The 12,972-nt window shown below is 39.1% G+C and overlaps 2 protein-coding genes across 5 annotated transcripts in view; both read right to left on the bottom strand.

Moving 5' to 3' along the window:
* Nucleotides 1–8,630, bottom strand: part of TOPAZ1 (testis and ovary specific TOPAZ 1) — a 38,398-nt gene extending 29,768 nt beyond the window's left edge. For 2 of the 4 annotated variants that reach the window (XM_054693343.1, XM_054693344.1), the window contains exons 1-6: nucleotides 8,264–8,602; nucleotides 7,293–7,354; nucleotides 4,891–6,968; nucleotides 4,292–4,374; nucleotides 3,551–3,678; nucleotides 1,483–1,547 (exon numbers count right to left, since the gene is read on the bottom strand). In XM_054693343.1, the coding sequence (XP_054549318.1) occupies nucleotides 1,483–1,547; nucleotides 3,551–3,678; nucleotides 4,292–4,374; nucleotides 4,891–6,968; nucleotides 7,293–7,354; nucleotides 8,264–8,579 (2,732 nt within the window). In that variant the 5' untranslated portion in view covers nucleotides 8,580–8,602. Of the gene's footprint in view, nucleotides 1–1,482; nucleotides 1,548–3,550; nucleotides 3,679–4,291; nucleotides 4,375–4,890; nucleotides 7,355–8,263 lie in introns of those variants that run through there. The other 2 variants (XM_037527281.1, XM_054693346.1) reach the window with 2 other exon arrangements.
* A 2,195-nt stretch (nucleotides 8,631–10,825) lies between these two features.
* On the bottom strand, nucleotides 10,826–11,400 carry LOC119252732 (protein BEX4-like). The gene is given in 2 exon segments (XM_037520160.2): nucleotides 10,826–11,180; nucleotides 11,183–11,400. Coding segments are annotated over 2 exon segments (354 nt in total). The 5' UTR covers nucleotides 11,343–11,400; the 3' UTR covers nucleotides 10,826–10,986.
* Between the last annotated feature and the right edge of the window lie 1,572 nt (nucleotides 11,401–12,972).

The following is a 12,972-nucleotide window of genomic DNA, read 5'->3' as shown; positions in this document are numbered from 1 at the left end:
GGCACGCAGACCTCTCTTGCCGCCCGCTGCTCCCCTCAGCAGTGTACTTCATCAGTCTGCCTGCTCTGCTCCCCGCTCTGACTCTGGTGAATTCTCTCACCCTCCCACGCGTCTGACTGTACCCAGTGCTTATATAAATAAATAAATAAATCTTAAAAAAAAAAAATTCACACACAAAATATATTCACAATTCTCCCCAACTTGGAATATCACTGACCTGTGCAATCAACACAACCACCTCTAAATATAATAAAATGAAACATAACATAAAAAGTAACATAAAAGAAACAGGAATTATAGAATTTTATATATGTAAGACATTATTAAGTAACGTCTTGGTTGGATGACAGAAGCCCAGGATAATGTTACACTTCTGGTTACTATGGTAAAGCTGAGGTGATGATAATAAAACTCTGCAGGCTGCAATGACACTGGTTTATAAACAAAGTACTTTCATTAGAAAAGAAAAGTTAACCCTTTCTCTTTTAGGTCTCCAAATAGTCATGAATCTTATGGGGTTTCTGTACCAATCTTGCCTCATATTTCCCCAATGCAGTGGTTTTCAAATTTGAGCATGTACCAGGATTAACTGGTATTCCTGTTGAAAGACTAATGGGCCCTATCTCCAGTAGGTTGTGGTGTGGGTAGCACCTGGTAATTTGCATTTCTGCTAAGTTCCCACACAATTTTGCTGTTCCAAGGATCACTTTGAAACCACCACCTTAACATTAAAGTATTCATGTTACCTGATTGAAGTATTTGTTACCTGAACCTAGTATGCCTTGCCTCAATAGCAAAATGAGGGTGGAGGTTGGATCAGAAAATCCCCAAGATGTCCTCCAAATCTGATATTCACATATGGTCTAGGGAGTGTATTGTAAGTCTCAGTACTAATCATTGCATTCATAAACTGCAATGTTCATCTGCTTTATCACTCTTATCCTCATAAAAATCCCCCACATATTATTTTTCTTTTATCACTGTTCCTTATTCCTCAAAAAAAAAAAAAAACCCTTATTTTATTTATTTATGCATACAAGCATGGGTGTGTAGGTCAAAGCTGTGAGTGAGACAACTCACCAGAGACAGAGTGGGGAGCATAACAGGCAGATCTACTGAAATACACTACTGAGAGGAGCAGTGGGTGAGATAGGAGAGGTCCACTGTGCCATATGGGATATCTCCCTGGCAGGGGATTGAACTCATGCCGCAGTGAATGGAGATAGCTTGCCAGCACTGAGATTTAACCCCTGCGCCACCAAGGAGGCCCTTCTCAAAAATTTTAATAGCTAAAAAAAACATTGATAACTATAAAGTAACTTACAATATCCCTTATATCTGGATACACCTGAACATTAAATAATAGCCATGTACGTCTATGGTATGGGGTAGACCAAGTATATACAGCAGATAATAAAAACCATATTCAAATTACATGAATGACTATTTTGAAATTATGTAATTAAAAACTATGTTACAGACCTTTTGCAAACTTCATAAACATTTTCTTTTTCTTCTTTAATAATCACCTTTTCTGAAAATCCACACTGTGAAGAGATTATGGTTAAGAAATACAAGTGAGTATCTATTCCATGTGAAACAATGAAGCATATCAGATCTATTAGAATGTATTAAACAACTAACTTATGGCCAACCTAGAAAACAATTCTAAAAATACTGAATATCAACTGAAAAATTTCCATTGTTGTTTAAGAGAAAATGTGAATCATTACATTTTCGTAATTTTTGATGTCACCTTTAATTATAAAGACCATCATTTCAAATTATCATGGACAATGAAAGTATTTTTTTTAAAGATTTATTTTATTTATACAAGAACTGGGGTACAGGCCAGAGGTGTGGGAGGGTGAGAGAATTCACCAGAGACAGAGTGGGAAGCAGAGCAGGCAGATGGACTGAAGACACTGCTGAGGGGAGCAGTGGGTGAGGCAGGAGAGGTCTGCCGTGCCATGTGGGTATCTCCCTGGCTGGCCGGGAATCGAACCCACGCTGCAGAGGCTGTGGACAGCTTCACAGCCTGGCGCTTAACCTGCTGTGCCACCAGAGAGGCCCGAAAGTTAAATATTTTTTAATTCAGAAAAAAAGCTTTGAGTGAGTTTCATTTTTAGGTGGTATTTATGAACATAAATTATCATTCATTTGAAGAAGTATTTATATGTATTTAAAACAATGACATACTTAATGTATGCCATTTTGGAATTATGATTTTTTAATTATAAGAGTTATGTATGCTTAAAAATTAAACTTTTGGGAAAAAAATATGGGCACCAAAAACAAATCCTCAAATCACTCATCACTTAACCAATCAGAGATACTATTTAATCTTACTTTACAGCATTCTAGTCTTTTTAAATTTATATTATCATATTTTACAATAGTGGCATACAATGTATATACTATAGAAATTTATAAATAGAACTGAAAAAAAATCAACTGAGAAACATTAAATTTAACAAACAGAAAAAGATATACTAGGCTCTTAGATGAGAATATCAAGGGTAAAGATATTAATTCCCACCAAATTAATTTAGCATTTAGAAAACACTTTACAAGTTTAAATCAATCTTAGAAGAATATAAGAACAGCCTAACACTATTTTTGATTTACAATACATCTCAGCATCTTTTAAAGCAAGGCTTTGTTACTATTTTTATTTTTCAAATAAATGACAATATGGTATTGGTACAGGACTTAAGCAGTCAATGAAACAAAAATTAAGAAACAGTTTCATACATAATTTTTTTTTTGGTGGGACCCTCGCCGGTGGCCAGGGATCGAACTGGCGCTGCAAAGGCTGCGGGCAGCCTTGCAACCCAGCACTCAACTGCTGCGCCACCAGGGGAGGCCCTTCATACATAAAATTTTAAATATATTAAAGATGGCATTTGAAATTTGTGAGGAAATGACTCAATAAACTGTAGTACAACAACCAGTGTAAATGTTGTACACTGAGAAACCACTGTTGTACTACAGGCTAGTTAAATGGATAGAAAGTAAGCCTGGTACCAACTCTCTATATCCTAAAATACCTTTCAGAAACACCATTTAGTTTTATTAAAGATTTTAATATAGAAAGTAGCAAAAATAAAGTAGCAAAAACATAATTTGAGCAGAGAAAACCTAAGCATGATATCAAAGGCAGAAACCATGCCATATGAAATTAACATGTCTGAATACAAACATTTAAAATATTTTCATACGCTTAGAAAATAGAAAGTATACAAAAGTCATCTGCAAAATAAAGGTCATACTATTTCTACATTCTTTCTCCCATCGTAAATTTTAGATTTAAATTGATAAAAAATTTAAACATAGTAACACCGAAAAACAAAACGAACAAAAAACACCTCGAAGAAAATATAGGAGAAAATTTTATCTTGAAATAGGGAAGGGTTTCTCTAATATGACTCATAACTCAAATATCAAAGAAATAGTTTATTCATAAGAAAAAATGAAAATATTAAGTATCAACAAATAAACCAATACATGTGACTAAATAAAAATTAAAAAGCAAAGGATTCCCTAGTACCTTCTCATCCAAGTCTGTACTTTTTACTTGGTCATTTAAATCTCCCAGTTTTTCATTTTCAGAAGTCTCATCAGCAATTTCTCCCAAAGAAACATTTGCACCTTTGGAACCATGTCTTATTTCACTTGCTGAAAAAAAAACAACATTCAACTGTAGAAACTATAAATGACAAAGTAATCAAGTCATTCAAAGACTGTTTTAAAAGTTGACAGACATTTCAAGATAATAAAGCATCCTTTTGATCATATCCAGCCATTATCAATATATTGTTAAAACTTGAAAATCAAAGTAAAATTAACTCAAATTTCCTGTGGTGACTTAAACCTATTTAAAGTTTAAAGTTATGATTTAAATTATTTATAATAATACTTATAGTACACGTTATACTATAATACTTCTTATAAATACAACTGAAGTATTTAAACTTATATTTGCTATTGATTATAATCATGTTTTAAAAATGGACTCAGAATTAAAATGTGGTAAAGCTTGACTGTATAGTTCAATTTCAAAAGTACGACTATAAAAATTGCTAAGGTCAATTGTCTTTCATAGATAAAACCTAATAAAGAAGTTAAATAATCAAATAGAAAATGTTTTAAAATCTCATCTGACAACTAATTAAAACTGAAAAAAATTGCTAACAGATTAACAGATTCTAAAATGAAAAGCTTCTCATTACTGAATGGATTTAGACTAGGCCTAAATGGATATCTAAAAAGATACTTGAATACTACATACTCTGAAAATGTAGAATTTCACCTGCTGACAAGGAAGCACAGATCTCTGATTTCATCAATTCAGGATCCAATACAGGAAGTTCTCTGTTAAAGCAAACAGAGCATAAATGATACGACATATTCTACTCAGAACTAGATATTTATTTTGTTTTACTAGCTTTGGAGGCTGGTGAATATCTGCTCAAACCTTACAAAACAGAGTACTACAATAGGACTCAGAACCCAGCACATCCATATAGATTTCTTTTTAGTTCTTTAATCACACATGCCTAAATAATTAGGGAGTGCTGCCATTCAAACTTAGTTTGATAACATATAGATGCAGAAAGTTTTAAAGTATTATTCCAATACAAGATAGTTTTAACTCTCAAGCATATATCTCCATGTTTATTTTGACTAAGTTTTAGCATAATGACATATCCTTGTCTCAGAAGTAACATTACATTTTTAATAAATAACTGGGTTTAAAGAAGTAAATGGAGCTTCACTGAGCTTCATTTATTCACTGTATAAGTTAGTGACAGCTAAGAGCAGAAAGTGCTTTTGACTTTTTAAGCTCCAACAATGATTTGCCCAAAAGGTGTACTTGAACATGCATACCTCAAATCATTGCTTGGTTCTTTTTTTTCTGGAAGTTCCACGTGCTTGGAGTCTCTTGATTGGTGCTCTTCAGCAACACTGGGTTCCTGGCTTATCATGATGGGGACCTCTGAAGTAAGTGAGAGCTCGCCTTCATTAGAGACTCCAAAGAGGTCTGGGTCATCTTGAATTACATCAATTAAGAGGACATCATCTTCATATGCTTTAAGAATATCTGGAAATCCCACTTTAATTTCTGAAAAATTCTTAGTCATTTTTCTACCACTCACTTCAGAGGAAACTGGTACAAATGTTTCTTGTTCATTAGAGCAGAAGGCAGAACTTTTCTCTGTATACCCAGGATCAAAAGAAAAAGGATTATTTTCAACTCTAAGAGAAATAGCTTCCTTATTGGAAATAATACGGCCTGGTTCAGAGATGTGGTTAGATGGCTTATTATCATTATCTTGCTTTAAAAAGCTTGGAGAAATACCATAGGAATTCTTACTGCAGCATGAGGCAGAACTAGTTTGCACAGGAGTTACACGATTTTGTATGTTCAAAGATTGAGATGCTGAAGTTACTGTGGAGATGTTTTCTTTATTTCTATTCTGTCTTACCTCTGCTCCAGGTAAATTATCAAGAAGCTCTAAGGGACTATAGGCATCTCTCTCTGATGACTTGGCATTTATATCTTTTCTTTTCTCTGCTTTATTCTTAAGTAAAGGAATTTTAAAATTAGTCAGCCGTCCTGTGTTCAATATTTTAACTAAGTCTGGAACCACAAGTGTTTGCTTAGCAATGCATGCTTTTCGATGCACAGTTTTGCCTGTAGGGTTGTTTGCTTCCTGGCTATCCTGGGAAGCCAATGTCAAATGAAGTTTTGTTAAATTCCCTCTATCTTTTTTTTTACTTCCTGTTAATCTTTGAGTCACATTATTTAACTGAGTATCTTCGGTGCTAATAGAAACTACCTCTGACACACTTTTGCGCAGTTCTTCTGGCTTCATCTTTTTATCACCATTGATTATAGGCTGCTTTGTACCTGTTGAAATAGGTTCTACTGTAGAGACTGAAGAGAAACCATTTAAATTAGAATCCAACTTTTCCTTACTTGAAGATTCACTATTTGTTTCTGTTAAGGAACTTTGTAATGATAATTTGGAATCAGTTAAATGAGTCTGATTTGTTTCCTGTTTAAGAAAATCATCTTGCTTCAAACTTTCCCGAGATCCAGGAAGAAAGAAGTTTGATTCTGGCAAGGAAGCCTTTTTCCAACACTGGGCAGATATTCTAGCACATGAATAACAAGGCCAAATTCTTTTACCAGTCATTGGTATTGTTCTGTGACAGCTTAACTTTGATTCTTCAGATTCATTTCTCAAGTCTTCCCCTGAAGATTTCTTTTCAATAGGATGGCAACCACTAGGTGATTTTATTATTGGGCTTTTCACTGACTTAAAATACTCTTCGGGCTCCATGTTTTTGCAGCCTAAGGGTTCTGAAGCATTCTTTGTTCCTTCTTTCAAAAGTGGCTCATGGGTTTTCTGCAACATAGTATTCACATGATGTTCAGGACTTGGCTTCTCCCCCGCTGTTTCTGGAAGACTTAATAAATGATCGGTTGGAGAGAGTATATTATGGTTTGCTTTTCTCAAAACTTTTAAAGGACTTTTTCTAGCCTCTAAAGTCTCTGTTTCTTTACCTTTGGCAACTGTTTTGTTTTCATGTAATACCAGCTCAGATTTGTTATACACATTAGAAATGCTCACCTCAGTAACCATTTCTTCTTTTTCAGACAACTTTATCCTTTTCCTGGGTTTTCTCCCAATACTGCTGTCCTCCAGTGAACATTTCATATTTTCACTTTGAAGGCTGGAGAGCAAGCCATCATTTTTACTTTGGTATAAATCAGTTTCTTCAAGCAATAGCTTATTTACTCCCATTAAGTTTTCTTCAACTTGTAAAAGGTGAGGAATAGTATTTGTGTCACTCTTCTCTGCAAGACTCCTAAGGTTTTCTTTCTTCGAGGTATTTTCTGGCACAAGCATACAGCCACCATCATGTTTATATGCAAGGTTGTTTTCATCATTCCAACCCTTGGAATGGGGGAAACAATTGAAATTATGTAATTTTAAAATGGAATTATTTTCTATTCCAGGTGATAAGCTGTTACAAGAATATTTCGGCATATTCTTGTACAGTTCATCTTGGAATTCAACCTTAATATTTTGTGTAGTCTTATTTTCAGTTATTTTGAGAGGTGGGCTTTCTATGTTTTTAAATTTTTTAACTTGAAATCTTCTTTTAATACCTTCTACGAAACCTTCCTTACCCAAAGATTGCAAGAAAGCCATACTCTGAAATTCACTGCACTCCACTGTTTGGAAACATTCAGAACTGATTAATGATTCCTTTCTTACCAGGTCAATCCCTGGCTGTGGATCATGACTTGAGGCTTCAGTAACTTTTCTTTTTTCCTTGGCTGATCAAAACAACAAAACATACCAGAAAAGATTTTATATGGAGGAGGAAAAAGCAAAATGAACTGTAAAATAAACTGAAGACATCCATTTTTATTTCCCTGAATAGCAGTATGGAAATGCATATTTGCTTTTAAATGAGAAAAGTTTCTGTTAAGGAACTGCATACAAACCTGTATTGACTCTAAGGTAGCTGACTATCAAACTCTATAGCATCATCATTTCACACTAACTAAAATGGATCATTAGCAGAAATTTCTTATAGTAATTTTGACCAAGGGCTCCTAACTGCTTAAACACCTTTTAAGAGAATTCCTGTTTTTCTACGCCTCCTGATCAACCATGTGCATCAGTGAACCCCACACAGATTCAAGTTAGAAACAACCCAAATGCCCAAAAATAGATGACTGGATCAAGAAGATGTGGTACATATCCACTATGGAATATTATTCAGCAATCAAAAAAGATGAACTCATGCCATTCGCAGCAACGTGGATGGAACTAGAAGGAATTATCCTCAGTGAAATAAGCCAGAAGGAAAAAGAAAAACACCGGATGGTTTCACTTATAACAGGAATATAGGGGAACCAAATAAGACATCAGAGTAAAATAATAACAACAGCACAAAACACAACAAAGCAAAAAACGGGCAATTATAAATCAGAGACATCCTGCAGGGGAGGAAGAGGGAGAGGGATCAGAGGGAGGGAGGAGCACAAGCCACTGAGGTGAGGGTGCACGGTGCATTGAGGAAGGAAACTCTATGGGGACTACACCTGAGGGGTGGGGGGAGCAAATACTGTAAAAAATATTTAAAAAATTAATATATATATAAAAACAAATTAAAGCAAGGATGGAGCAGGCAGAGGTGCAAAGGCTAGAAAGGGGATGATCCCTGAGCGTTTTCTTACTGTGTTTTCCCGATTGCAAGGGGAGCTCCGCCTCCTTCACAGCCTCTAAGCCCGGCACGTCGGAAAGGTCCGAAGGGCCCACCTGGCTCTCGGGGCCCTCCTCTCGCCGCCTCGCCTCGGCCTTCCCAGCCTTCCCAGCCCCGGGCACCTCACCCGACTTGTCATTTTCCACCTCTTCTCTCCCCGACGCCCGGGCCACCGTCCTCCTCTTTTGCCTGCTCTCCTCGCGCCCCCCGACCTCAGAGCCGCAGCCTCCTGCCTCGCTTGGTCCCGGGCCCGAGCCTGGCCGCCGGCCTCGCTTCTTCAGGCCTCGCATGTCACCCTCATGCCCCAGGATGGTCGCAGGTCCCGGAGGTGGCTGCCGCATCGGCCCTGGGCCGTCCGCCCTGCCGGCGGGGGCCACCGTGCTGGCTCCCCGAAACCACCGACCACACGAAGCCCGCTCCCGCCGCCGAGCACGCACAGCCCCGGGCCCTCCCCGCCGCCCAACACTCAGGCCCGGCCCGGAAGCGGAAGTGGGGCCTGCGCGGCCTGGACGGGGCAGGCGCGGTGGGGCCCAACGGGCGGAAGGGCTGTGGGCCGCGCGGAGGCGTCGCCGGGAGACTGCTTGGCGGGTCCCCCACGGGGCTGCCTCTTCCTTCCTGTAGGCTGGACCTATTCCCGGCCTCTTCTCCCATCTCCCACCCCTCACGTCTGGCTGTCCACAAAGAAAACTGTAGCCAGTTTTAAGTCCGTCCCAGTTCTCCTGTGGCCACTTCTCAAGAAATTGCATTCTCTGTGTTCACCTGATAGCCTGTAGGCGCCTCAAACTTTGAATGTGCAAAACTCAGCTTATATTTCCTCAAGGGCGTTCTTCTTTTATGTTGGCTGTACCACCATCTACTCAACTGTTGAACACTGAGACCCAGAAACCATCCACATTCATCAGATCTGCTTGATCCTACTTTTGAGTTTGTCAGTCATTCATTCCATTGCCACTACTTTGGCCCTGACGCTCAGACTTTGACCAACTACTACATCAGCAAAGTATTCTTTTTTTTTTTTTTTTTTTCAGTAAAATAGTTTATGACAGCATATAATTTGTTACATTAAATTCACACTGACATACACAAATAAATACTATGTATGCCATATAATACTTTAAAACCAACAGGATATCAAAATAAATACTAATGTGCAAAACAGCATACATACAATACTGTTTACCAAAAAAAGTCTTTCCAGACAGGTTCAGGGAACCAGTCTAGACTGAACTGTACTAAAATGTTCACCTCAGTGCTTAGATGACACAGATGTCATTGAGCAATTCTGACTTGGAGTCATGCCCAAGGGTTACTTCATTAGAACATTTCTCTAACTGGGAACCAAAATTTTATCCCAAAGTCAACCTCTTCAAGGCAGTAGTGGTTGAATCTGCTGCAAATTATGGATAAGAAAGGCAACACAATGATGGCTAAACAGCCCTTTAAGGGGTTTCTGAAACCAGGGCCTAGACATCAACTATCAGCCCCCTAAATTTTACTCATGCTTCCAACCCTTGTGTTGTTTCAGTCACACTTCTATCTGTTGCCCAGTCCTGCCCTGCCAATCAAAGGGATCCTGGCCATTGTCTCAGCTGACCCTTCAAGACCTTTCTTTGCTCAAAGACTGAAACTAACAACAAGAAGTCCAAACTCTTTAATGTGGTAGTTGCCACAATTTCTAATGTGGTCCCTGAATATTTAAGTTTTGTCTCTGTCACTGTCTCTGAAGGAGGGGAAGTTGTGCTTCAGTGGAAAACTATGTAGACTACTCCTCTGCATTATCTGATGTTCAGCAAAGAACAACTTATACTGGTACTCCTTAAGTATTAAAAAGTAAAATCAGTCATCCTATTTTACCTCAAGAACAAAGGTAAATTGGCTACTGGTCCCAAATATTTCACTTTATCTATTTAAGTTCAGACTTTGGAATCTCAATTAACTCAACCCACTAGAGGGCCCCCGAGCCTGAGCAGCAAGGATGAAGCATCACTTTTTCCTTAGGCCTCAGGAACTCCACGCTCTTTAATCTTAAGAGCCTTTGATTGTGTCCTTGAGTCAAAGAACTCAATTACTCAATGTAATAAGTACAAAATGAACACAGTAGGAATTTATGAGCAGAACAGGACCTTAGAAATCATGTGGTCTAACCTCTTTGTTTTACCACTGAGAGGCACAAGAGGCTAAGTCATTTAAAAGTGCTATGAATCAATCATTTCTTAAGTGTTTCCTATTGGTTGCTGCTTAGTTGTTGTACTTCCAAGTGACTATTCTTCAGGAGACAGGAACCTCTGGCCTGAGAGAGAGATTGAAGCAAAGGCAGATATATTCTGCTGCCTTTTCATGTGGCCCAAACCTGTCTAAAGATACCTAGGATGCATGTGCCTGTATTTAGGAATTTGCTATAAGGGATCTTGTATTTATCTGGTCAAATTAGGGCTATCACTGCAGTCTCTTTTTTTTTTTTTTTTTTTTTTTTACCGCTTTTTAAACTGCTTTATTAAGTTCAATTATGAAGAGAATATTTTTCCTAAACTTGGTGAAAAAGCCCTGCTGCCAAAAAGTTTAACATTAAGACAAAAACAATAATCAAATAGAAATTGTTAAGTGGAAACACCAAAGGTTTACAGAAAATGTAAATCACAAAACTACAAGCTTATAGAGCAGAGGCCACATTATTAATCCCAGGAAAGCCCTTAGGATTCAAGGTATAAGGCAAAAGTCGTAATGATTATCAGGTTCAGGAGTTTGGAAGCGCATGTAATGCCTCATTTGCTGCTCCTTAGTCTTTTTCTTGACTTCCACCATTTGCCCTACAAACTTTTCTACATCATCTCCCACTTCATTGTGATCAGTATGCTTGTTAGGTATGCCCCAGCGAAAATTAGGGACCAATCACTAATCAGCCCCCGTTTTCTTCCAGGCTTCTGGCCTTCACCTCCTCCCACTTGTTGTGCTTCCTCTCCATTCTGCACAAGGGGCTGCTCCCTTTCTTCCTTTTCCTGTTGCGCGCTTTCCATGTTGCGATTTTTTTGCTCTTGTTCCTCTTTGGACGCCATTGCTCCTGGGCCTATCCTTGCTGTCTCCTCCTCCTGATTCTCGCCAAGAGCGCGCCGCCGCGACACTGGGACCTGCAGAAGGCCGGGGAGGCGGGTGGGGGGCTCCAGGCAGCTGCGCGCTCCACACGGCACGACCCCGCATGGCCCCGGGTCCCCACCTATTTTGTTTTTGTTTACAGAGGAGGGAATCTCCATTTTACTACCCAAAATGGAAGATCCTCAGAGAGAAGGGGGTCATGCCAATGGCCACTATGTCAACATCAAGCTTGTCAGTAGATAGAGAAGATGGTTGCCTAAAGGGTTTGATTTGACGTGTGACAGGAAAATCTCCTATATACAGAAAATCATATAGTACCCAATAATTACACATTTGCTCTCTCAACACCCACATTATATTCTGAGCTACAAAACCAAAGTTGTCACTACCACCAGATGATGACTGGGGACAATTAACTTTTCCATGTGATCTCCCCAGGCTGGCTGCATCTCTATCATCAAGCAAATAATTGCTATTGCATCTTATATTCTCTCCCTTGTAAACTTGGTACCCCATAAACAGGAGCTTATCCAGGGATGCTTAGGCTAAAACTGACCTTTAGCACTGCTGTGTGCAGGAACATTGCAGTTCCTCTTTACATATTTTAAAGAGCAGATTTCAGATGAAATAAACAGATTTCAAAGGGAAATATACTTGACCACATATTTTCATCTTTGTAAACATGTACACACTTTCCTCCCTTTAATTGACATCTTGGGTCACTCAGTTACCTCTAACAATCTCTCTGTTAGCAAGAGGTAAGATAATAGTTAAGGTAAGATAACAGTCATGGCTATTTCAAGGTTCTGAAGCATAAAGCCAACAGACAGAAAATTTCTAGAGTCTGGAAGTTTACAAAAGGAAGAGCAATTCTTGGAGAAAGTATACAATTTAGCTCAAAGTTAGTATCAGGGCCTCCCTGGTGGCGCAAGGGGTTAAGCACCACACTACGAAGAAATCCGCAGCCACTGCAACATGAGTTCGATCCCCGGCCAGCCAGGGAGCAACACACACGCGAAGCAGACCTCTCCTGTCTCGCCTGCTGCTCCCTTTAGCAGTGTATTTCAGTCAGTCTGCCTGTTCTGTACCCTACTCTGTCTCTAGTGAATCCTCTGACCCCCTGCATCTCTGGCCTGTACCCAGCTCTTGTATGCATAAATAAATAAATCTTTAAAAAAAAAAAAGTATCAGTGTCTTTTTTAGGGACAGTACATCCCTGTTATTTTGTTTTTGTTTTTTAAAGATTTATCTATTTATCCATACAAGCACTAGGTATAGTCAGAAGCACGGGAGGGTGAGAGAATTCACCAGAGCTAGAGTGGGGAACAGAACAGACAGACCAACGAAATACACTGCTGAGGGAAGCAGCGGGCGCGGCAGGAGAGGTCTGCATGCCATGTGGGACCCTCGCCAGCGTCCAGGGAACGAGCTGGTGCTGCAGAGGCTGCGGACAGCTTTGCAGCCCAGCGCTCAACCGCCGCGCCACCAGGGGAGGTCCAGTACATCCCTGTTGTTAAACATTGCTAATATAGAAATATATTTTAAAATAATCGATTGACTCACTATTGAGAAGGACGGTTAACTGGAATGCCA

The sequence above is a fragment of the Talpa occidentalis genome, unplaced genomic scaffold (assembly GCF_014898055.3).
Source record: "Talpa occidentalis isolate TD23 unplaced genomic scaffold, MPIMG_talOcc4v2.1 talOcc4.10, whole genome shotgun sequence".
Taxonomy (NCBI): Eukaryota; Metazoa; Chordata; class Mammalia; order Eulipotyphla; family Talpidae; genus Talpa; species Talpa occidentalis.
Note: the sequence above shows the minus strand (reverse complement) of the source record. Positions and strands in the feature narration are given on the sequence as shown.